This window comes from Geospiza fortis, unplaced genomic scaffold (assembly GCF_000277835.1).
Source record: "Geospiza fortis unplaced genomic scaffold, GeoFor_1.0 scaffold85, whole genome shotgun sequence".
NCBI lineage: Eukaryota > Metazoa > Chordata > Aves > Passeriformes > Thraupidae > Geospiza > Geospiza fortis.
In genome coordinates, this window is record NW_005054358.1 from 2,490,528 (window position 1) to 2,513,995 (window position 23,468).

At 55.7% G+C, this 23,468-nt stretch overlaps 1 protein-coding gene across 1 annotated transcript in view; it reads left to right on the plus strand.

Annotated features, from left to right (window-relative positions):
• Nucleotides 1–23,468, plus strand: part of COL27A1 (collagen type XXVII alpha 1 chain) — a 61,921-nt gene that overhangs the window by 23,445 nt on the left and 15,008 nt on the right. The window contains exons 11-43 of the mRNA XM_031059234.1: nt 3,162–3,200; nt 3,318–3,371; nt 4,034–4,087; nt 5,516–5,623; nt 7,042–7,095; nt 7,704–7,757; nt 7,872–7,916; nt 8,124–8,177; nt 8,688–8,732; nt 8,992–9,045; nt 9,142–9,186; nt 9,990–10,043; nt 10,324–10,368; nt 10,868–10,921; nt 12,022–12,066; nt 12,585–12,638; nt 13,929–14,036; nt 15,054–15,107; nt 15,292–15,345; nt 15,545–15,589; nt 16,104–16,157; nt 17,633–17,677; nt 17,953–18,006; nt 18,822–18,875; nt 19,065–19,118; nt 19,291–19,344; nt 19,652–19,705; nt 20,777–20,821; nt 21,599–21,643; nt 22,512–22,619; nt 22,889–22,942; nt 23,145–23,198; nt 23,352–23,405. Coding sequence (XP_030915094.1) covers nt 3,162–3,200; nt 3,318–3,371; nt 4,034–4,087; nt 5,516–5,623; nt 7,042–7,095; nt 7,704–7,757; nt 7,872–7,916; nt 8,124–8,177; nt 8,688–8,732; nt 8,992–9,045; nt 9,142–9,186; nt 9,990–10,043; nt 10,324–10,368; nt 10,868–10,921; nt 12,022–12,066; nt 12,585–12,638; nt 13,929–14,036; nt 15,054–15,107; nt 15,292–15,345; nt 15,545–15,589; nt 16,104–16,157; nt 17,633–17,677; nt 17,953–18,006; nt 18,822–18,875; nt 19,065–19,118; nt 19,291–19,344; nt 19,652–19,705; nt 20,777–20,821; nt 21,599–21,643; nt 22,512–22,619; nt 22,889–22,942; nt 23,145–23,198; nt 23,352–23,405 — 1,848 coding nt within the window. The remainder of the gene's footprint in view (nt 1–3,161; nt 3,201–3,317; nt 3,372–4,033; nt 4,088–5,515; nt 5,624–7,041; nt 7,096–7,703; nt 7,758–7,871; nt 7,917–8,123; nt 8,178–8,687; nt 8,733–8,991; nt 9,046–9,141; nt 9,187–9,989; nt 10,044–10,323; nt 10,369–10,867; nt 10,922–12,021; nt 12,067–12,584; nt 12,639–13,928; nt 14,037–15,053; nt 15,108–15,291; nt 15,346–15,544; nt 15,590–16,103; nt 16,158–17,632; nt 17,678–17,952; nt 18,007–18,821; nt 18,876–19,064; nt 19,119–19,290; nt 19,345–19,651; nt 19,706–20,776; nt 20,822–21,598; nt 21,644–22,511; nt 22,620–22,888; nt 22,943–23,144; nt 23,199–23,351; nt 23,406–23,468) is intronic.

Below are 23,468 nucleotides of genomic sequence, written 5' to 3' on the forward strand. Positions count from 1 at the left end.
TTGTGTCTGGGCCCCTTTGTGTCTGTGCCCCTTTGTGTCTGTGCCCCATTGTGTCTGTTCCCCATTGTGTCTGTTCCCCATTGTGTCTGTGGCCCTGTGACCCCGGCGGTGCCGCCGGCGGCAGCAGGAAAACGCAGAGCCCTGGGCTGGGATTTGCTAATCTCAGCTGAGATAAGGCTGGGCTGGAACTGGCTGCTCTGGGGATGGGGCTGGCAGCCCCCACAGCTCTGTGGGTTTGGGTGGTGTTGTTCCAAGGAGCAGATCCCTGTGGTTGGGGTGCTGCTGCTCCCAAAGATCCAGTCCCTGTGGTTTGGGGAGCAAGGAGCAGATCCCTTTGGTTTGGGGTGCTGCCCCAAGGAGCAGATCCCTGGGGTTTGAGGCATTGCTGTTCCCAAGGAGCAGATCCCTGTGGTTTGGCCCCCTGGACCAGATCCCTGTGGTTTGGGGAGCATGGAGAAGATCCCTGTGGTCTGGGGTCATGCTGTTCCAAGCAGCAGATCCCTGTGGTTTGGGGCAGTTCTGTTCCCAAGAAGCAGATCCCTGTGGTTTGGGGCAGTTCTGTTCCCAAGGAGCAGATCCCTGTGGTTTGGGGTGGTGTTTCCCCCATAGAGCAGATCCCTGTGGTCTGGGGCAGTTCTGTTCCCAAGAAGCAGATCCCTGTGGTTTGGGGCAGTTCTGTTCCCAAGAAGCAGATCCCTGTGGTTTGGGGTGGTGTTTCCCCCATAGAGCAGATCCCTGCAGTTTGGGGGATTTGGGGTATGCTGGGGTTTGTGTTGGCTCAGCCCATGGAAAAGCAGGGCAGGGGAGGCGCCCCTCAGGCTCAGGGACACTGCAGGAGGATGGGCTGGGGGTGTGGTGGCTGTCCCAGAGCTGCTGTGGCTGCTGTGCTGCTCCCAGCCTCTCCCTTCCCTTTGTTTGTGAACAGGAATGAAGGAAAAGCAGCTCAAGGCCGCCGTGGTCCCAGCCCCTGTGCTGTGTTTGTGTTCCCCGTGTGCTGACAGATGTGGGCTTTGCCAAGAAGTTGTCTCTGGAGGACAGGAACTGCTGCTGGCTTGTTGTGGAGATGGCTGCAGCAGTGGGGAAGTCCCAGAGCCCTGGGAAGGAGAGCTGGGGCTCCCACAGTTGTTGGAGAGCTCAATCTGCTGCAGCAGACTGCTTTGCTTGTGTCCTTCAAAAGCAGGAGCTCAGGCTGGGCAGTGCTGCCTGGGAACCTCAGGGGGAAAGGAAAAACTGATCCTTGAGAAAAAGAGGGAATTGTTAGGGATGTGCTGCTGCTGCAGGGTTGGCATCTGCCATGGCGGGGGTGGCACAGGGTGACATGCAGTCACCATTGGGTGGCTGCAGAGGGTGGCACAGGGTGAGGATGGCTGTGGGGTGACTGCAGAAGGTGGCACAGATGGGGGTGGGCATGGGGTGAGTGCAGAGAGTGGCACAGGGTGGGCATGGGGTGACTGCAGAGGGTGGCACAGATGGGGGTGGCCATGGGGTGGGTGCAGAGGGTGGCACAGGGTGAGGATGGGGTGAGTGCAGAGGGTGGCACAGGGTGGGCAGCCAAAGCTGCTCTGCCAGGCCTGAGCTGCTCCCCCCAGGGCTGCTGAAGGGTCCCTGTGCCCTGAAGGGTCCCTGTGCCCTGAAGGGCTCCCCTGCCCTGCTCCCAGGCTGGAGCTCTCCAGGAGCACAGCTCCCCATGGCTGTTTCCCCCTCCCTCCCCTCCCCTTGTGCTGTTTCCCCCTCGCAGAGCTGCAGCAGCAGCAGAGCTCTGACAGTCCCTGCTGGAATTGCAGAGCCCATTTACTGCTCTGCCCCTCCCTGGCATCTGCTGCTCTGAAATCCGAGTCTCACGTGGGATTTTGTCTCCCCTCTTTGTCAAAGGTTGGATGAAATAATATCCTGTCCTGAGTTCACTGATTCCTGAGACAAGGCAAAAGCGTTGGCCGTGCTCCAGCCTCCTCCAGAGAGGTTTTAGGAGTGGATTTTGAGGGAAATGAGAACTTGGCAGGACAGGAGGAACACGGTGCTGCCAGGGGCTGCACCCCTTCACCCAGGGAAATCAATTTGGGATCAGCCTGGAAGGAGCAGGGATGCCCCCCATCACCTGCCCCCAGGGTGCTGCTCACTGCTAGGAATATTCCCAGCTGTTCAAAGCCCTGTGTTTATTTCCCTTCATAAATCCCTTGGGTTTTCCCCTCTCTCCCCACTGCTAGTGGGGGACAGATCCTGGGGCAGGGGACAGGAGGGGTTTCCCAGTGCCCTCGAGGTTGAAATTGGGGAGAACAGAGGAATGCTGCCCCTCCAGCAGCCTGGGATTGGGATGATGGATAAGCAAAGGGGTTTTTTAGCCATTGATGTGAGCCAGGATTTGGAGCAGCTGCCTGGACTGCAGGTCTGGGGTCACCATGGGAAGGAGGAGGAGGAGGAGGAGGAGGAAAGATGGGGTTTGCCTCCCTGTGCTGCTGGTAGCTGGAGATGGACATTTTATTTCCTGGACACCTCCCAAAATTTGGGAAAACCTGGCTTGGAAGTGTGCAGAGAGGAGGCTGCACCAGGTGGTCTCAGGGTCTTTTTGCTGCTTTGGAAATGGGATGGGATTACCTGGTTGGGATGGGATTAATCCACTCTGGGCCTTTGCAGGTGGGTGTTTCCCCTCATCTGGTCTTTGGAAAAACTGGAAGTTCATCCAGGATTTGGCTGCTGGGAGCAGCAAGAGGAGAAAACCTCCTTGGCATCTGCTCCTCTGGCTTTTCCAGAGGCTGGAGGAGCTTCCTCACCTGGAGTAGCCTGCAGGGTCAAACCAGCTGATTTCATTTAAAACCTGGCACTCCCTGTGCTCACCACCACCACCACGCTTCTGACCTTTCCATATCCCAAACATTTCTGGTGTCCCAGGGCTGCAGGGCACCCATGGAGGAGCTGAATTTCACCACACCCAGGAGAATTGAGCTCTCTGCCAAATTTTCTACTGAAGTAGTTCCTACAGTTATCCTCAGCTTGTCCTTCCTCCCATGCCTTGCATGCACAGGGTCTGAAATGAATTAATTAATTAAAGGAGTGGTTCATTGCTGCATCTTCCCAAGACAAGGAGAACATCCTTAAAGCAAACAAAAAGGGATTTGGGATTTTTTTTTTAACATTTTGCTTTTTCTCCCTCATTTTTCTTCCAGCAATCATCATTTTACCAACTCCTGCACGCGGGCTGGCCGGTGAGTGCTGCTTTGCTCACTTTGAGTTTGGATTTTTCCTCGTTGGCAGCTGAGTTCTCCTTGCTCCAACCACTTGATGGGTTTTGCCAATGTTTGTTTTTTGTTTTTTAAATCCAGAGAAAACCTGGAGCTCCTGGGCCCCCAGGACATCCTGGGAAAACAGGAGCACCTGTAAGTACAAAAGCCCTGCTGTCCCTTTGGTGGCCTTGCTGCCACCCTGGCTGCCCTGGGGACACTTTCAGGGTGGGTGTCCCCAAGCACTCAGGCTGTAATTAGGGGCTTTGGGGTTGGGTTTCAAAGCAGCCTAATGGATTTCATGTCTGCTTCCCCCTGAAACCCAGGATGTTTGATATCCAACTCCCAGGGCTGTCCTGGCAGCCCTCAGCTCTGCCAGCTGAGCAGGGCTGGCTGCTTTTCCTGGGGCATCAGGTTCCAGCCCTTGTTTTTGGGGAAGGGACCACGTGGGTCCCTCCCAGAGGCACAAAAACAAGGCAGGGGAGGGCTGGGGTGGGATTTGTGTGGGGGTCTCAGCCCCGTGCCCACTGTCTTGGCATTGCTGGGTGATGCTTCTCCCCACATCTGGCCGTAAGGCAGAAGAAAAGGGCCAAATTCCCTGTCCTGAAATCCCATCAGGAGCCAAAGCAGTGGAGAAATGGATCTGCTGCTGACTCCAAACCTGCCCTGGGCATGGTGGGGGTGCCAGGGATGTGAATTCTCCCACTCTGCCCTTCCCAAGGTCCCCTCTGGGGGCTGCTGCCTGTCCTGCCAGCCCCCTCAGGGCTCGGGGCAGGCTGGGGGGACACCTGGGGGACCCAGTCCCTGTTTGTGCACAGGGACCCTGCGGAGCAACGGGAGAGCCGGGGGACAAAGGCCAGCGGGGGTACCCGGTGAGTGAGGGCTCTGGGGACACCTGGGACAGGCCCAGGGTGCCCTCAGGGCTGCCCTGGCACCCTCTGCACCCCTGCCCCGCTTGGATCAGGGTGAGGGAGGGTGGTGATGGGCTTGGGGACAGTTTGGGGATGCTGTGCCTGGTTTGGAGTGATGGATCCATGTCCTGGTCCCCTCCCTGCTGTGCCAGGCAGGGATGGCTCTGCTCAGAGTCATTCTCCTGCTGCTCCTCTTGTGCTGCAGCCCCAGGGATGGCTCAGACACAGCTCAGCACTGCCCCTCTGGGCGCTGCACACCTCCAGGTGATGCCATCCTGTTGGGGAAGATGAAACAGGAAAGCCTTATAAATATGATTGCCTGGCTAAAGATTTTGAGAATATAGAAACTATAAGTGAGATTGAAATGAAAGCAGCTTTGAGATCCCTCAGTTACTGAACAACTGGAAAACAATGGTGTGGCCAGCTGAAGGTGATCCCCTTTTGATGGAACAACACCCTCTGCTTGCAGACAGGCCCAAGGCTCAGAGCAGACCCTACAGCTTGGCAGAAGGGCCCAAAGAGGAGTTTTTAGGGTTTAAAATGTAACACAGTATGGTAATGTAATGATTCCTATAGGCTGTATGTAAATGCTATAGGATTTGTATCTTGTACTAGATTGGTTAGTGAGAATCAGAATATTCAGCACAGAAGAAGATTTATTGTATTGTAATGGGAACCTCGCTCTCTTACCCCTCTTACTCTCTCACCCTCTCATCCTCTCTCCCCCTCTCTTCTCTCAGCCTGGTCTGAGCTGTGCCTGGCAGCTCCCAGCAGGGCCCTGCACCCAGGCCCTTTGCAATAAACCCCAAGTTCCTGACCTGGCTCAGAGATCTCTCATTTCCATCTATCCCCACTGTCCTACCCCCCAACGCTCCTACACCATCCCAAAGCCCTTTTGTCACCCTCTAGAACCCCCCTCAGCTCTGCATGGGATGGGTGAGCTCTGCCTGTGCCCCTCCATGAGGGTTCATCTCCCCTGGGCTATCCCAGCTCAGCTCCCCGTGGGATCCCTGCACATAGGACAGGACCAGGAATGGTTCAGGAGCCAAGGGGAAGCTTTAGCTGGTGGTGGATCCTTGAGGGGATCTGCTCTGAGCCCTGCCCGTGGCACAGGAGCAGGGATGGCTTTGAGGCAGGAGCTGATACAGGAGCTTTCACTCCACCTTCTCTCACTGCATTTCTTCCTCCCTGCCCTCCGTGTTGCCTCCTGCTGTACAACCCCTGGTTCCAGGTATCCCAGGGATTTGGTGGAGAACCTGGAAAGATCCACCTGCCCCTGGATGCACAGAGCTCTGCCTGAGCTCCAGAGGCAGGCAGAGCTCAGAGTTTCCTTTATTGCTTTCATAATGTGGGTATTTTCATTTTCCATGCTTGGATTTCTCTCCCCAGGGGGAACCCGGGCTGCAGGGCTTGCCAGGACGTGTGGGATACCCTGGCTCTGATGGTTTCCCTGGCTTGGATGGCAAACCTGGGCCCTGGGGGCTGCCAGGGGAGCAGGTGAGCCGTGGGCAGGCAGGGCCAGGGGAGGCTCAGGATCAGGGGGAGCTGGAGCTTCAAACCCCAGGCTCTGCTTCACAATCATCCTAGTTTGATTCCCCCTTGCGGCCGCCCTAGAGAATAAACTACTCAAACTCTAATAGTTTATAAAAACATTGCTCTTGTAAGCCAAAGATTGAAGACTTAACCCCTTCTTAGAGTTACCCCACCGTCCCACCTCGGGAAGAAAGGATTCAAAGGAGACAGGGAGTTCCTAAAGCTGCTCTTCCTTCTCTTGCCTCCTTTAGGATATTTCTCCTCAGCCCCCAAACCAGGCAGGCCTGGATTAGTGCCTCGAGGTTTAGGTTTGACAGGAGTAAAAGGGTTGTGGGGCATCCCACATGGGCATTAAGGGCTGGGATATCCAGAGCTGCAGCTCCTGGGTGTGGTGGGTCTGAGCAGCAGGGCTGGGCTGCTGCACCTGGAGCTCCTCATGGGAAATAACTGCACATCCTGGAATGGCTTGGGTGAGAAGGGACATTAAAAATCATCTCATTGCACCTCATACCATGGGCAGGGACACCTTCCACTAGACCAGGGTGCTCTGAGGCCTTGAGGGCTCAAAATTGGGAGGGTGATCAGGAAATGAGAGTTAATTCCAGAATGCCTGGAGAGTGTCCAATCCAGGATTCTGGTTCCTTGGTCCCTGCCCTTGTTCAGACCCCTGGGGAACACAGGCAGTGCCCCTGGGCTTGGCAGCTTGCTCAGGGGATTTAGAGGCCAGGGACTGCAGGGTGCTGCAAAGTCTGGGGCTCTCACCTGTTGTACTTGCAGGGATGCCCTGATGAAGGCAGGAATGATGAATCTGACTCCATGTGCTCAGAAGGCTAATTTATTACTTATGATACTATATTATATTAAAGAATACAAAACAAAATTATACTAAAGAATACAGAAATGATACTTACAGAAGGCTGAAGGAATGATGAATCTGACTCCATGTGCTCAGAAGGCTAATTTATTACTTATGATACTATATTATATTAAAGAATACAAAACAAAATTATACTAAAGAATACAGAAAAGATACTGTAGGCTAAAAAGAGAATAATGAAAACTTGTGACTCTCTCCAGAGTCCTGACACAGCTTGGCCCTGATTGGCCAAAGAGTGAAAACAACTCCCAGCAGAATCCAATGGAACAATCACCTGTGGGTAAACAATCTCCAAACACATTCCACATGAGCACAACACAGGAGAAGCAAATGAGATATGAATTGTTTTCCTTTTCTCTGAGGCTTCTCAGCTTCCCAGGAGAGAAACCCTGGGTGAAGGGATTTTATCAGAGAATGTGAATGCCACACTTACAGGGTGGGGAGCAGGGTGGGCACGGGTGGCAGCCCCTCAGTGCCTGCCCTGCTCCTTCCTCCCTCTTCCCAGGGCCTCCAGGGCTTCCAGGGTGACCGAGGGCTGGCAGGGGACAAGGGAGAAGAGGTGAGTTGGCTCTGGCTTGCACAGCTATGGGCACCATGAGGTGCCAGCCCCAGTGCCAGCAGTGCCAAACCCAACTCCTTCCATACTGGTTCCCCTGGGACCAGCACTGCTCCTCCCCAGGCTCATCCAGGGCTTTGGCAGCCAGGATGGAAAATGTCCATAAAACAGAGAATGCTGGTGGTTTGTCACCCTTTAATTTTTTTTATTTTTCCCATCACTTAGTCTTCTTCAGGCCAGCATTTTTAAAGCTCCTTTTGGGCTCATCCAAGGTCTGATCATCCTGGCAGGTTTGAGACCTAATTTCTTCTTTTTGCAGCAGCAGTCCCACGTGGGCTATCAGACCCCTGTTCTGGGCCACACTTTGTGCCCTCCTGCCTGTGCAGAGCCCTGTGCCAGCCCTGTGTCACTGCAGTGGGTGACACCAGGAGCTGCAGGGAGGTGACACCATGCTGGGCACCAGCAGCCAGGCTTTGCCCCATGTAGCACAACCTTGAGGGTCCCTATCCTCCTGTCCCACCCTAATTGTGCCCTTTGAGGCACAGCAGCCTCGTGGTATGGCTCCAGGTGAGGCTCATCCTTGTTCCCATTTCATCCCTGTTCCATTTCAGGGTTTCTTGGGGGACCCTGGACCAGCTGGGGACAAAGGAGAGAAGGGAGTGAAGGTGAGGGTGGCTGTCCCTGCCCCTCACAGCCCTGCCAGGGTGGGCAGGGCTCTCTCCTTCCCTGCCCCAGGTCCTGCTCTCCTCCATCGCTCAGGCTGCTCTTGGCTTTTCCAGGGGGTGAAGGGAGAGAATGGGCTGCCAGGTCCTGCAGGGCTCCAGGTGAGTCACCTGGGGAGCTGGAGGTGTCCACACCCTTCCCTCCATGCCCTTTGCTGGCTCCTGTCCCTCTATGTGATGTCCCCACGCTCTCCTGCCTTTCACAAAGCCCTGGTGGTCTCTGTGGTGTCCCTGCCCCTGCTGCGAGGGAGGTGACAAAGGCAGTGTCACCTCAGGGTGCTGCCACCTCATTCCTGGCTTCTCTCCCAGGGGCTGGCGGGGCTGAAGGGTGCCATGGGCTTGCAGGGCCCTGCAGGGCCAGAGGTGAGTGCATTTCCCTTCTCTGGGCCACCCAAAGGGCTGCAGGAGCTGAGGATTCCTCTGGGAAGAGGGCTCTGAGCAGGGATTTGCATCCAGGCACGTTGGGGCATTTCCTTCAGCATTTCCCATCCGTGTTCTGGCTGGGAACGAGGAGAAATGAAGAGAAATGAGCTCTTCCAGAGCACACTGCGATTTATTTTAGGTGGCCACCTCCAGATGAGGTGAATCCCAGGCTGCTCTCAGCAGATGGACAGCTCAGGGCTCCCACATAACTGGGGGACATCCTGGCCAGGAAAGGGCTGGAAAAGCATTTGAAAGGAAAACTGAAGTGGTTTGGTGGTGAATGGATGGATTCTCCAGCAGGAAAGGGAGCTGGGGTTGGTCAGCAAATGTCCGAGGGGGCATCAAGCAGCTGATGTGAAGGAATGTGAAAATGATGTGAAGAAAAAGGGGGATTTGGGCTGAAGGAGAGAATCAAAGCGAAAAATGGCATTTTTTTCTCTCCTGCTGCAGGGAGAAGGTGGCTCAGTGGGTGCCCCAGGCCCTGCTGGTCCCATGGTGAGTCTCAGGGTTTGATACAGATGGAATTTCAGGCAGTGGAGCTGCTGCTGCCCAGAGTGACACTCTGTTCCTCCCTTTTTCTAATTTACACCTAAAAATGCTGCATTTGGTTAAAACCATCCCTGCTAGCGGGGGGAGGATTCCAAAAGGAGCTGTGGTGTTAAACCTCACCAGTAACCCCCCCACAGCATCCCCAGGATGCTCAGGAGCCCCTGTCCCACCTCCCCTGAGGGGCTGAGCAGGTCTTGCCTTGCAGGGAGAGCCCGGCCAGCCGGGACCCGTGGGGTGCAGAGGCATCAATGGCTCTCAGGTGGGTGAGCCCCACTGCCCACCCTTTGTTGTTTGGGGTTTTGGGGTCGCTGCTCTCACCCCACCCCTGCCCTGCCCTGCTCTGCTCTCTCCACAGGGGGAATTGGGCCCTCCTGGGATGGCCGGGCCCCGTGGCCCCAAGGTAGGGGATCCCTGGCATGGGATGGCATGGGATGGGATGAGATGGGATGGGATCCATGAGATGCGATGGGATCCATGGGATGGGATGGGTTCCATGGGATAGGATGGGATGGGATGGGATGGGATGGGATGGGATGGGATGGGATATCCCAGGATGGGGTGTCCCATGGTGGGTGTCCTGGGATGGGTGTCTCGGGGTGGGATGGCGTGGAGTGTCCCAGGGTGGGGTGTCCCGGGGGGGATGTCTTGGCATGGGGTGTCCCAGGAGGAAGTGTCCAGGGATGGGGTGTCCCAGGGTGTGGTATCCCAGGATGGGGTGTCCCTGGTGGATGTCCTGGGATGGGTGTCCAGGGGTGGGTGTTCCAGGATGGGCATCCTGGGATGGGGTGTCCCAGGGTGAGTGTCCCAGGATGGGCTGTCCCAGGGTGGGATGGGGTGGAGTGTCCTGGGATGTGGTGTCCCAGGGCGGGTGTCCTGGGATACATGTCCCGGGATGGGATGGGGTGTCCAGGGATGGGTGTCAAGGGATGGGGTGTGTCCCAGGATGGGGTGTCCCAGGGTGGGGTGTCAAGGGATGGGGTGTCCTGGGGTGGGGTGTTCCAGGCTCACCCAGCCTGGAGTGGTCTCCTCCAGCTGGGATGTGATCCCAAGCCACCCCAAAAGCTGCAGGGGCTGGCTCAGGGGAGGGAATCCTTTCTGTAGCCCTTCGTGTGCCATAAGTGGGAACTCTGGAGCTCCTCAGAGGCTGGGAATTCCCAGGAGAGGGTTTGATCCTAATGGCAGCTCTGTGTCCCCCCTGTGCAGGGACCCCAGGGCTTGCAGGGCAGGCGTGGCCCCCCCGGCCCCAGGGGCTCTCAGGTGAGTGGGGCTGTCCTGGCTGGCTGCATCCCGCCAGCTCTCTTCCAGGAGCTGCTGGGGTTTGTCCCCCATGTATTTGGGCAGTGGATGGGAAATCCTTGACCTTGGGGGTCCTTGTGGCCCCCAGGAGTGGGTGGGTGGGAAGGGCTGTGTCCCCTGGGTGAGGACATTGTCCCTGAGGTGTGAGGCACCTTCCTGTGGGCTGGGGTCTCATCCACAGAGCAGGACAGGGAGCCACATCCCTCTTCTCCCAACATCCCCCTGCCTTTGCTTTTCCCAGGGTCCAGCAGGGCTGGAGGGATCCTCTGGTCCCAAAGGAGACACAGTAAGAGCATTTTTTGGGACCTTGATGGGGATGAAGCCCAGGTGGGAGGGATTTCCCTGGAAGAACCTGACATGTGGGGTTGAGGGGGTCCCTGTCCATGTTTTTGGAGGGGAGAAGGGGCAGCACTTCCAGCTGAGCTCCCAAATGCCACCTGGTCACCCTGGGGAGGGGACATGGAGGGGCTGGGTGCTCTGATGAGAGCCCTCTTCCCTCTGGGACGGGGACAGGAGCCAGGGCATGGCTGGGGCTGGGCCAGGGCAGCTCAGGCTGAGCTCAGGGCAAGGTTCTTCCCCCAGAGGGTGCTGGCACTGCCCAGGCTGCCCAGGGAATGGGCACGGCCCCGAGGCTGCCAGAGCTCAAGGAGCCTTTGGACAGCGCTGCCAGGGATGCCCAGGGTGGGGTTGCTGGGGGTTTGGGCAGGGACAGGGGCTGGGCTGGGGGATCCTGGTGGGTCCCTCCCAGCTCAGGACAGTCTGTGATTCCAGGATTCCTCTTGCAGGGTACAGCTGGTGCCCCTGGGGTGAGGGGACAGCTGGGACAGCAAGGCCCTGGGGTAAGTGATGGGAAGGGGGTGCCTGGATGTGGGGTGCTCTCATCTGTAGCAGAAACAGGAGATCCCCCAGCCAGGGAATCATGTGCTCTGACTCCATGATTCAGAAGGCCGAATTCTATTCTATTCTATTCTATTCTATTCTATTCTATTCTATTCTATTCTATTCTATTCTATTCTATTCTATTCTATTCTATTCTATTCTATTCCTATATTAAAACTTTACTACAGAAAACCTGTGGCTGTCTGAGACAGCCAGGACACAGCTTTGAGTGATTGGCCAATCACTCAAAACAACTTTCATTGGTGTCCAATTAACCAAATCATTTTCAGTTAACAATCTCCATAACACTTTCCACATGTGCAAAAACAGGAGCAGCAAATAGAGATAAGAATTGCTTTCTCTTCTTCTCTCTGTGCTTCTCACTGCCTTCACCCAAGGAAAAATCCCTGGGAAGTTGTGCCTGCTGCTCTCTGTGAGAAGAGCTGTGGCCACACTCATCCTCCCCTGCAGCCCCACAGAATCCTGCAGGGAATGCCCTGGTTCCCCAGCTTCCCACAGGGCTGCTGGAGATGCCACTGTCCTCATCCCCAAAGCTCCTCTGCCCCTCCTGCTTTCAGGCACCTCTGTTTTTATTCTTTCCCTGCGGATTTGTCAGCAGAGATGTCCCAGCCCTGCTGATCCTTTCCCTGGGGCAGCCTTTTCCCAAGGGGTTTGGGTGCTCCAGAGGCTTGGGACAGCCTGACCTTCCTCCTGCCTGGCCCAGGTGTCCCTGTCTGTGTCCTGGGACTCCAACCCACAGAGCTGAGAACTGGGAGCTAAGAGCTTGGAATGGGATGAGGGGTGGGGTGTGGGGGTTGAACAAGGAGCTCACCCTCAGCTTAGGGGCAGCCTTGGGAGGGTTTGTGGCTCTTCTGGTCCCTTTTTGGGGAACAAATCCCACTGGAGCATCTCAGCAGCAGCCCTGCAGAGCCAAAGTGGTGCCCCCATTTCCCAGCCCATGCCATCCCTGTGCTCTGGGTGGATTGTCACCTCCAGCAGTACATGCAATACTTCCCTTTGTGTTTTTTTTTAAACTTGCATTCTCTGTCTCTCTCTGAAGGGTTTTCTTGGCCTGCCAGGTGCAAAAGGCACCCAAGGAGAGCAGGTGAGTGATGGCATCCATGGGATTTGGAGGCAGGAGAGCTGTGGCAGAGCAGCCCAAAGCTGTGGCTCTGTGTTCTTTATGTGTGCCTGGATTTGGTGTATGAGTAGGTGCCAGCTGGAGCTGTTTGGGGAGGCAGAGCTGAGCTTGGGCTCCTTTTGCTGGAATTTTCAGCCTTGGGAGTGCCCTGAGCCTTTGGGAGCTCAGGGAAGTGGGAATGCTTTGGCCTGAGTTAAGGGACACAGCAGTGAGGATAAAACACTTGGCATTGTGTGGGTGGTGCCAGAGGTGCTGGGAGCTGGCCCTGGCACTGGCATGGGCTGCTGGGCTTCGTTTGGTGGGGATTGAACCCAAAAGCCCTGGAGGCAGATCCAGCAGGTCCCTGCTCCCAGCTCAGAGGGGTCCATCCAGAGGAAAGCCCTGACTGGAGCAGGGCACAATTCCCTTTATTTGGAGCCAGGATCAGGCACAGCTTGCACCAGGGGTTTCTCACTGTAACCCCATTGCTGCTGCTCTTGCAGGGCTGCCGAGGTCCCAGTGGAGCCAAGGGAGATTTGGGAGCCAAAGGAGGCAAGGTACTGATTCCCAAGGCTGTGGTGCCTCCAAATGCCACCTGGAGGTCCCTGCTCACCCTGGGGAGGGGACATGGAGGGGCTGGGTGCTGGAATGAGACCCCTCTGCACTCTGGAACAGGGACAGGAGCCAGGGCACGGCTGGGGCTGGGCCAGGGCAGCTCAGGCTGAGCTCAGGGCAAGGTTCTTCCCCCAGAGGGTGCTGGCACTGCCCAGGCTGCCCAGGGAATGGGCACAGCTCCTGGAGCTGCTCCCTCTGTTGCTCGGATGTGCTTTTCCCAGCTGTGTGTGGCTGTGGCTGCCCAAGGACCCTGGGCCCTGCTGAATTTGCAGGCAACCCCGACAAGGGAAGAGATGAGAATCTTGACTCCATGTTTCAGAAGGCTGATTTGTTATTTTATGATATATATTATATTAAAAGAAAATGATATACTAAAACTCTACTCAAAGAATAGAAGCAAGGATTTCATCAGAAGGCTTGAAAGGAATAGAAAGAGTTGGTTCACGGCACACTGACCACCCTCAGGGCAGTGTTATCTTTTTATACTAAGAACTACCTGTACTTTATTTACAATAATTTTCCCATACTTATCACCTATGTTAGACAGTCTGTTTCTACTCCAAACCAATCCAGAAGTGCCACCTGTGGTGGTGCTCACCGGGGTTTCAGGACAAGAGAAGAGACGAGAATTTTGACTCTATGTTTTAGAAGGCTGATTTATTATTTTATGATACATAGATTACATTAAAACTATACTAAAATAAGATTTCATCAGAAGGCTTGAAAGGAAAGGAATGGAATGATAATAAAATCTTGTGACTGACCAGAGAGTCCAAGCCAGCTGGGCTGTGATTGGCCATTAATTAGAAACAACCACATGAGACCAATCACAGATGCACCTGTTGCATTCCACAGCAGCAGACAATCGTTGTTTACATTTTGTTCCTGAGACCTCTCAGCTTCTCAGGAGAAAAGGATCCTAACAAGAGGATTTTTCAGAAAATATGTCTGTGACAGGGCCCTGCTGGGTTTTGGGGTCTGTGACAGCCAGGCAGCTCATTCTGTGCTGATCCCACCACCTGATCCATCCTTCCCTGCTCCATCTCACTTTGGCTGTTTCAACAATGAATTTCCCCATTCTGGTGGCCCAAGGATGCTGTGGGGGGAGGTTTGGGGTGCTCCCCATGCCAGTGATGGGTTCTCCAGGGAATTCCTGCCTGTGGATCAGGCAGCCCTGATTGTGTGACATTGCTGTCCCTGCTTTGTGACATTCTGTGTTTTGTTCCTCCAAGGGCCCACGAGGAGCACAAGGAGCAAAAGGCCCTCCAGGAGCCCGGGGCCAGGGGGGCTTGCAGGGCTTCCCTGGCCCCCGAGGGGCTGCAGGGCCACGGGGACCAGACGTGAGTGCCACTGCTGGAATGGAGTGTCATAGGGGGGAGCACAGGTGTGACCTGTGTCACAGCATGGGGACAGCCCTGAGGGGGGCAGGCAGTGCTGATTTATGGGATCTCTCCTAAGGGATTCCTTTAACAGCACTGGGGAGCTTGGCACAGAGCCCCAACCTTGGGGCTGCAAACGGAGCTGTGCCCTGCCTGCTCCACACCTCTTCACCCCAAAATTCTCTGCTGGGTTCACTGATGCCAGAGCAGCCTCAGGCAGAGGATTGCCAGCCCTCCCCAGCAGCTCTGCAGGATCCCAGAGTCCCCGCTCTGGGTCAGCTCCTTTGCAGCTTTTGGGAGAAGAATGTTCATGGATTGCTCGTTTTGTGCCCCTTTCTGACTCCTGCCAGGCTCCTGGAGCCTCTGCTGGCAGCCTGAAGGGCTTTGGGGATGTTCTTCCTGCAGTGTGTGCTCTGAGGGAGCTGAATCCACCTCCAGCCCCGTGTTTGAGGCTGGCTGCTGATCCCTAGAGATTCCCAGCTTCTCAGGAAAATGAGGATTACTTCCCGAGCCACCTTTCCAGTCTGCAGGGGCTGCCCTCCCACTCCCAGAGCTTTTGGGATACCTTCCTGGATCTGCTCTTTGGCTCTCCAGGATGAGTAACAGCTCCTCCCACCTCTCCAGGAGCTGGGGATGGAGCAGGAATCCTCCCCTGCCTTGTCCGTCCTCCAGGCAGTGCTGCTGGGCTGGAGCAGGGAGCAGCCTTGGCACAGCACTCCTTGGAATTGCCTTTAATTTGTCCGCCAGGAAACAAAGATATCTTCAACCAAACTGCTGAGATTTTTCTTTCTGCCTGGTTTTTTAGCCCTGGGGCATGGGGGAAGTCCCCATTCCCACCAGAGCTCAGCTGGTGCCATTATTGATGTCACCTCTGCTCATACTGGCAGTGTTTTTCCCTAAACCAGCAGCAGGCTGGTGACTCCCCCGGGACCTGGGGCTGTGTTTTCCCTGGATGATTCCTCCCCTCTCTCCTGGCAGGGGGAAGAAGGTCAGATTGGCCCTGCAGGGCTAAACAGCAGCGAGGGCCCCAAGGTCAGTGCCAGGATTTGCTGCTTTCCCAGGGGCTGCCCACTGCCTTGCAGGGCAAACAGGGATGTGCCCACCCTGCCAGGCTCCCAGGGGCGCCATCCTGGGGGGGCTCCAGCCTCTTGGCCCCCTCCCCTGCCCTGCCCCTGTAAATTTGCAATGTCTGTGTTTTCCTTTGTGTGGATTTTAGGGATGCCAAGGACCTGATGGCCCCAAGGGGACCCCAGGACCACGGGGAGCCCGGGTAATTGATGGGGTGCTGGAATTTGGATCTTGGAGCAGCTTTGGCTGTGGGGGATTGAAACAAGCCTGGATTGAAACATCCCTTGTTTGGTTTGGGATGTGCTGGGGCAGAGCACTTCCTTCAGGCACAAGATTTTCCCCCAAATGTGCAGCCTTGCTGCTGGCAGAGGGATGGTTTGGTGATTCCTGGTGTTTTGCAGGGCCGTGTGGGGCAGCGTGGGCTGGTTGGAGTGCCTGGACCACCTGTAAGTAGAGGATATCCCACATCCCTGTGCTGCCACGGGGACCTCTGGGACATGGGAGCAGCATCCTGGGATGGGGCCAGACCAGAGGGTCAGGAATTTGAGCAGGAAAAGTTGGGGGTGAACAGCTCAGGCTGTGGCACGCTGCATTTTGACAAACCACCTGCTCAACACCCCGACTTCCTCCAGAACGCTGAGCACAGAAAATTCCAGGAAAGAACTTTATAAGGAAGCTCTGTTATTCGGAGCTGAGGCTGGTGAAGGAGCCAGGAATAAATAGCTGGGGCAGGAGGAGGGAAAACCCAGCTGAGGTGTTGCTGGTGGGAACAGCTCCCCTCCCACATGGATGTTATTTCCCATCCCATGGTGGGATGGAGCAGGGAGGAGCTGCTGGAACTGTGGGATGAGCTGTGCACTGAGGAATCCACAGCTGATGTCCCCCACTGTCACCCTGAGGGGAGGCTCTGGGGCTGCAGGAGCCCTTGTGGGGCCACCCTGAGGCAAACTCTCCCTGCAGGGCTCGCGGGGCGCGCCGGGAGCGGAGGGCGCAGAAGGAAAGCCTGGTACACAGGTTCCCATCCTACATCTGTACTTGCCTGGGGACAGGGGGCTGGCAGGGGTGGGCAGGGGCGGCTGAGCCCATGGGGACACCCCCCAACCTCCCATCCCTGTGACTGTGTGGGACAAGACCTGGCACCATCACTGGGGACACTTCCCACCCTCCCATCCTTGTGGTCATGTGGGACAAGAACTGATACCATCACTGGGGTCACTGCCCAACCTCCCATCCCATGGCCATGTGAGACAAGACCTGATACCTTCAATGGGGACACTTCTCAACCTCCCATCCCTGTGACTGAATGGGAGAAGACCTTGATGCCATCAGTGGGAGCACTTCCCAACCTCCCATCCCATGGCCATGTGGGACAAGACCTTGATGCCATCAGTGGGGTCAATTCCCAACCTCCCATGCTTGTGACTGTGTGGGACAAGACCTGATTCCATCAATGGGGTCACTTCCCAACCTCCCATCCCCATGGCAGTGTGGGACAAGACCTTGATATCATCAGTGGGGTCACTTCCCAACCTCCCATCCCATGGCCATGTGGGACAAGACCTTGATGCCATCAGTGGGGTCAATTCCCAACCTCCCATGCTTGCGACTGTGTGGGACAAGACCTGATTCCATCAATGGGGTCACTTCCCAACCTCCCATCCCCATGGCAGTGTGGGACAAGACCTTGATATCATCAGTGGGGTCACTTCCCAACCTCCCATCCCATGGCCATGTGGGACAAGACCTGATACCATCAGTGAGGGCACTTCCCAACCTCCATCCTTGTGACTGTGTGGGACAAGACCTGATACCATCAGTGGGGTCAATTCCCAACTTCCCATCCCGTGGCCATGTGGGATAAGACCTTGATACCATCAATGGGGTCAATTCCCAACTTCCCATCCCGTGGCCATGTGGGATAAGACCTTGATACCATCAATGGGGTCAATTCCCAACTTCCCATCCCGTGGCCATGTGGGATAAGACCTTGATACCATCAATGGGGTCAATTCCCAACCTCCATCCCTGTGACTCTGTGGGACAAGACCTGATATCATCAATGGGGACACCTCCCAACCTTCCATCCATGACCATGTGGGACAAGACCTGATACCATCAGTGAGGGCACTTCCCAACCTCCATCCTTGTGACTGTGTGGGACAAGACCTGATACCATCAGTGGGGTCAATTCCCAACTTCCCATCCCGTGGCCATGTGGGATAAGACCTTGATACCATCAATGGGGTCAATTCCCAACTTCCCATCCCGTGGCCATGTGGGATAAGACCTTGATACCATCAATGGGGTCAATTCCCAACCTCCATCCCTGTGACTCTGTGGGACAAGACCTGATATCATCAATGGGGACACCTCCCAACCTTCCATCCATGACCATGTGGGACAAGACCTGATACCATGGACTTTGCCATGATGGGGACTGGGAGATGCTGTTCTGCTTCTCCATCCTCATCCTCATCCTTCTCCTGCAGGGCCCCCCAGGGATCGTGGGCAGCCCAGGCAGGAGGGGACCCCTGGTGAGTAGAGCTGATTTCTGCCCTTCCATCCCTCTGCTGAGCTTTATCCCTTTGGGAATGTGCTTCCAAAGCATGTCCATGGGCAGCTGGGGGGTGCTCCTCTGGAATCCTGCTGAGGGGGGAAGGATTGGGAGCAGGACAGGGGGATTTCCCACCCCTGGCACTGCTAGCCTGAACATATCCAGCAGCAAGACTTGGGCTGGCAGCAGGTTTTCCCTTCTGCAGGATATCATATATTTATCTCCCTCCATGGTTCCTCTGCTCCTTTCCTCCAGGGATTTGCTGGTTTGCCAGGGGGCCGTGGGCACGCTGGAACTTCTGGATCCATAGTAAGGAAAAAAGAAATGTTCCTCTGCATGAACTGTGTGTTTTTCTAGGTGGGATGTCAGTGGGGCTGGTGCTGCTGGTGGGGAATGAGAGACTTGGGAATCAGGGCATCTGGAGAACCTGATCTTAGCTGGTTGATAAAAGACATTAAAAAGTCTCAGTGGTGGAAATAACTGGGGGTAGGGAAGAGCAGCATCATTCCCCCAAGGAATCGGCCTGCTCCAGGAACTGTGCTGCCTTCCTGAGCCTGGCAGGGTGTCCATGGGGAATGGCAGCTCAGGGAAACCGTCCATGGCTGAGCAGGAGCTGGCTCTGGGTGCAGGGAGGAGATCTCAGTGGCAGAGGGTGGCACAGGTTCAGGGGGAGGGTGCTGGCACTGCCCAGGCTGCCCAGGGAATGGGCACGGCCCCGAGGCTGCCAGAGCTCCAGGAGCCTTTGGACAGCGCTGCCAGGGATGGACAGGGTGGGGTTGTGGGGGGGCTGGGCAGGGACAGGGGCTGGGCTGGGGGATCCCTTCAGTCCCTTCCAGCTCAGTGACCTGGGATGGAGACCTGGAACAGCTCCTGCAGCTGGAGCAGCTCCTCCTTGAGAGCTTGCACTCAGCTGGGCTTGGCGGTGATGTTGAGAGCAAGGATTGTCACCTGCCCTGGTGGCAGCCCTGCCAGCCATGGTGCTGGCCTGCAGGAGCCACCAGGACCAGGCACAATGGCCCAGTTTGCCTCCTGTGACCCTGTTGGCCCCACGAGTTCAGGGGCAGCAGTGGGGGCTCAGCTCCTCTCAGCCTCTGACTGACACCTCCTCCCCAATAACCCCAAAGGGCTCTCCAGGAAAGCCTGGACCTGATGGAGACCCGGGCTGCTTGGGCCCAAAGGTGAGAGCTGGGGTTTGGGGGGCTGGTTGGGGCAGTGATGGCGCTGCACAGCCCCCAGAGGCTCTGAGCTGCTCTGGGGGGATCCCATGGACTCAGCCCAGGGGATCCTGTGGGATCACTGAGGAAGGGAGCGGGCCTGACTGCATCCCACGAGTGGGGGTTTGCTGATTCCCTTGTTTTGCCTGCCAGGGGCTGCCTGGGAAGCCGGGCTTGGAGGGGCCACAAGGACCTGTGGGCACCTATGTAAGTGATGGAGGGCACATGGCAGGGGCTGGACTGGGAGGAGGCTGCAGCAGCCTCCAGCTGGGCACTCCCCACCCTCCCAGGGCTCCTGCCTTTCCCTCAGCCACCTTCTCCCAAAAACACAGCAATGCCAGGCAGCCCCAGGTGCCTCCTAACCCCAAGCTCTTCCCAGGGCTACCCAGGACCTGCTGGAGACCGTGGGAGGTTGGGACGCAGGGGAGACAAGGTAGGGATGGGACACCCCCTCCAGCACTGGGAGCATTGGAAGCATTGTTGGGGATGAGTTTTGAAGCCAGTGGATGGGTCTGGAGGTGTCCACAGTCTCCAGCAGCCATGGTGGGAGGAGAACAGCTGGATCTGCCTCCCACAGCAGGTGAACCATTGGCACTCCAGCACCTCCTCTGCCCAAACACCTCTGGATTGTTCTAAGAGCTGCTTTTCATTTGTTTTGTTGAGCTTTTTAAATTTAAAAAAATATATTTTTTTGCATTAAAAAGTACAGAGGAAAGGAAATCTTTCTTGCCTCCTAACAGGGAGAAAGGGGAGCTCAAGGTCCACCAGGATTTCCAGGAAAAGCTGGTCCAAAGGTAAGCACTGCTTGCTGCTGTTCTGGGCAGCTCCAGCCCCTGGAAAGCACCAGACAAGTTCTCTGGGCTGGGCTGGGAATGGGGAAAATGGGAAAACTTTGCCATAGGGTGTGGAGACCCTGAGAGGCATTCCCTGGGTTAGGGAGACACAAAAAGCTTCCCTCAAAAGCTGTTTGACCCCATTGGCTCCTTCCCCTTGTTCCTTTGTCCCTGAGCCCCTCCCTCCCTATTCTCCCGCTGGCCCTCATCTTTGTACTGCCCTATTGCACTGATCAGCCCCTCCCTCTGGGGACACAAAACCCCGGGCTCCCCCCTGAGTGCTGGCTTTGGACCCTGACCATCTCAGGGTGTGCAGACCCTGAGAGGCATTCCCTGGGTTAGGGAAACACAAGAAGCTTCCCTCAAAAGCTGTTTGACCCCATTGGCTCCTTCCCCTTGCTCCTATGTCCCTCAGCCACTTCTTCCCTATTCCCCCTCTGGCCCTCATCATTGCAATGCCCCCATGCCACTGTTCAGCCCCTGCCTCTGGGGACACAAAACCCTGGGCTCCCTCCTGAGTGCTGGCTTTGGACCCTGACCATCTCACCATGCAGCTGAATTAAACATCTGTGGATATCATGCAAAGGCCCTTTTTGCTTCCTTACCCCGGACTTTATTGGCAGCTACTTTGGCTGCTACAATAGAGAACTTTTGCCAGTCTTGCAGTCCCTCAAAAGCTGTTTGACCCCATTGGCTCCTTCCCCTTGCTCCTATGTCCCTCAGCCACTTCTTCCCTATTCCCCCTCTGGCCCTCATCATTGCAATGCCCCCATGCCACTGTTCAGCCCCTGCCTCTGGGGACACAAAACCCTGGGCTCCCTCCTGAGTGCTGGCTTTGGACCCTGACCATCTCACCATGCAGCTGAATTAAACATCTGTGGATATCATGCAAAGGCCCTTTTTGCTTCCTTACCCCGGACTTTATTGGCAGCTACTTTGGCTGCTACAATAGAGAACTTTTGCCAGTCTTGCAGTTAAATTGGCAGGGTGCTCAGCCAGGGCTGTGTCACCCATGGTGCTCTTGTCCCCCAGGCCCTGCCAGGTCCTCCTGGTCCTCGTGGTGCTCCAGGCTCCCAGGTAGGGCTCTCCTTGCTCCCTGCATTCCTGGCTGCTGCAATCCCTCTGCATGGGTGTGTGACCTGCAGCACACCCCCTGTGCTGCCTGCAGCATGGATCCATCCCACAGCCCTTGATGGGGGCAGGCAGGACCCTGCTCCCACTCCCTGCTGCCTGGGCTCTGTCCTGATGCAGCACAGACACCGCTCAGATGGTCCCATATTGGATTTGCAGGAACCCCTGTGGCAGGGAGGAATGATGAATCTGACTCCATGTTCTCAGAAGGCTAATTTATTACTTTATAATACTATAATATATTAAAGAATACTATACTATACTAAAGAATACAGAAAGTATACTTACTAAAAGCTAAAAAGATAATAATGAAAACTTGTGACTCTTTCCAAAGTTTCAACACAGCTTGGCCCCGACTGGCCAAAGAGTCAAAACGACTCCCATCAGAATCCAATCAAACAATCACCTGTGGGCAAACAATCTCCAAACACATTCCAAAGGAGCAAAACACAGGAGAAGCAAACAAGATAAGAATTGTTTTCGTTTTCTCTGAGGCTTCTCAGCTTCCCAGGAGAAAAATCCTGGGCTAAGGGATTTTTTCAGAGAATGTGAATGCCACAAAAGATCAGCAAGGATCTGTGAAGTGCTGGAAATAGGAGATTCAGCCATCAGTATATGGGTTTCAGAGTGACCCCTCTCAACTACCTCTTTGGAACTATAACTGACACTGCAGCTGGTTAAGGACATTTAAATTGCTGTTAGTGCTGTTTGTTTTGCTATTTGGGCAGAACAGGTGACCCAGGTCCTCGAGGGCTCCCAGGGCTGCCTGTAAGTGCAGAGTGAACCTTGCTGGGCTGGGGGGATGTCCCACAGGGTGGGAATCTGTTGGAACCCTGGTTGCTGAGAATTTCAGACTGTCTGTGCTGCCAGGCACTGACCCCCAGGAGAACACTGCATTTGGCCTGAGGCCATGGAGAAGCTTCCAAAATAGAATGGCAGAACTGGGATTGTGGGTGTGGAGTTTGAATAGAAGGGTGTAATATCACAGGGTGGAAAACTTATTAAAGTTTTAGGATATAGTGATATATATATATAGCACGATGGAGGTTTTAGGGCAGAGGCTGTGTCTGCTTCTTCACGTTCTTCATAGTTTAAGTAGTATTATGTAATTAGATAAAGTCTGCATTGCGGGCCACAAGTGGTTGGTTATTAGGTTAAAAGTAAAAATAAATTAAATGTCATTTCTTAATTAGACAGTTTACCCTTAAATACCTTGTAGAAAGAGAAATGCAGTTCCATTTTTAATTTGAGTGAAGTACTATAGAAGACACAGGGTTTGTGAGACTGTGACATAGATGAACTAATAAACATCTGAGTCCAAACAAGAAATATTGTCTCACACATTTAACCCTGGCCCTAGAGAAAAAAATAAAATACAACTCAACAGACATCGTTGCCCACTCCAGGATATTTTCATCCCTGGGGTGGTTGTGGGGCAGGGAACACCCCAAACCCTGTGTGTGTGGCTGGTGACAAGTGGGGTGTGGGGACAGCAGTGTCCTGCACCTGCAGGGATGGGGCAGGTGGCACCTTTGGACCCTGAGGTGACCCAACTGCATCAGCCATGGGGCTTTCCCTGGCTTAGCCCTCCCAGAGCTGTGTTTTGGGGGGCCTAAGGGGCTTTCTGGCCTTGCAGGGTGTTCCTGGCACAAGAGGCCTGGATGGCATGCCCGGGAAGGCTGGTGCAGGAGGAGAAAGGGGCACTCCTGGAGCAGCTGGGGCTGCTGGCCCACCTGGCCACCCGGTGAGTGCTGCTGGGAGCCCTCCCTGAGCCTCTCAGCAGGACAGGGATTGGGGGTTTTCCTGCAGCTGCACCTCTGGGGAGCCTCCTGAAGCACCTGCAGGAAGGGAAGGAAAAGGGAAGTGTTGCAAGGGGCATGAGGAGCTGGAGCTTGGATTCCCTTCCCATGGCCACATGTGGTGTGTCAGGACATCCCAGACCCCCCTCGGGAGCTGCAAAGGCTCCTGAGCTCGGGCCAAGCCCCTCTGCTGATGTGGGCTGTTTGTTCTCAGGGCCAGGAAGGTCCAAATGGACGTGAAGGACCTGCAGGGATGAGAGGAGACAAGGTGAGCACAAAGGAGAGGATTTGGTTTCCCTGGGAGCTGCCCAGAGCCTCGGGCTCACCCCACTGACCTCCCCGGGGCTGGCGGGGGGCAGCACTGCTCCCAGCTTGGCCCCATCACTGTGGGATGGGGATGTGCATCTCGGGGGAGCTGCAGAGACCGAGAACCAACACGGCTGCTTGTCCTGCCTTTGTGTCCTCTGCAGGGCGAGGTGGGACATCCCGGGGCAGCCGGAGTCCGCGGGCTGGATGGGGAGCAGGTACAGCAGCTGGCACCTGTGTGCCCACCCCAGTGGGGCTGCTCCAGCCTCCCCCTCCCCAGTTCCCTGCTCCAACAGGCTGCTGATCCTCAAAAAAGCCAGAAGGTTAAAGCTGTGAGCTGTGCTAGGGCTGGGCTTTTCTCTCCTCCACAGGGACCACCAGGACCGCCAGGAGCAGAGGGTCAGCTGGGGCCCAAGGGTGAGCAGGTGGGTGCTGGGGGTGATGCTGGGCTCACCCCACTCCTGCAGGGTCACACAGGCACCTGAATC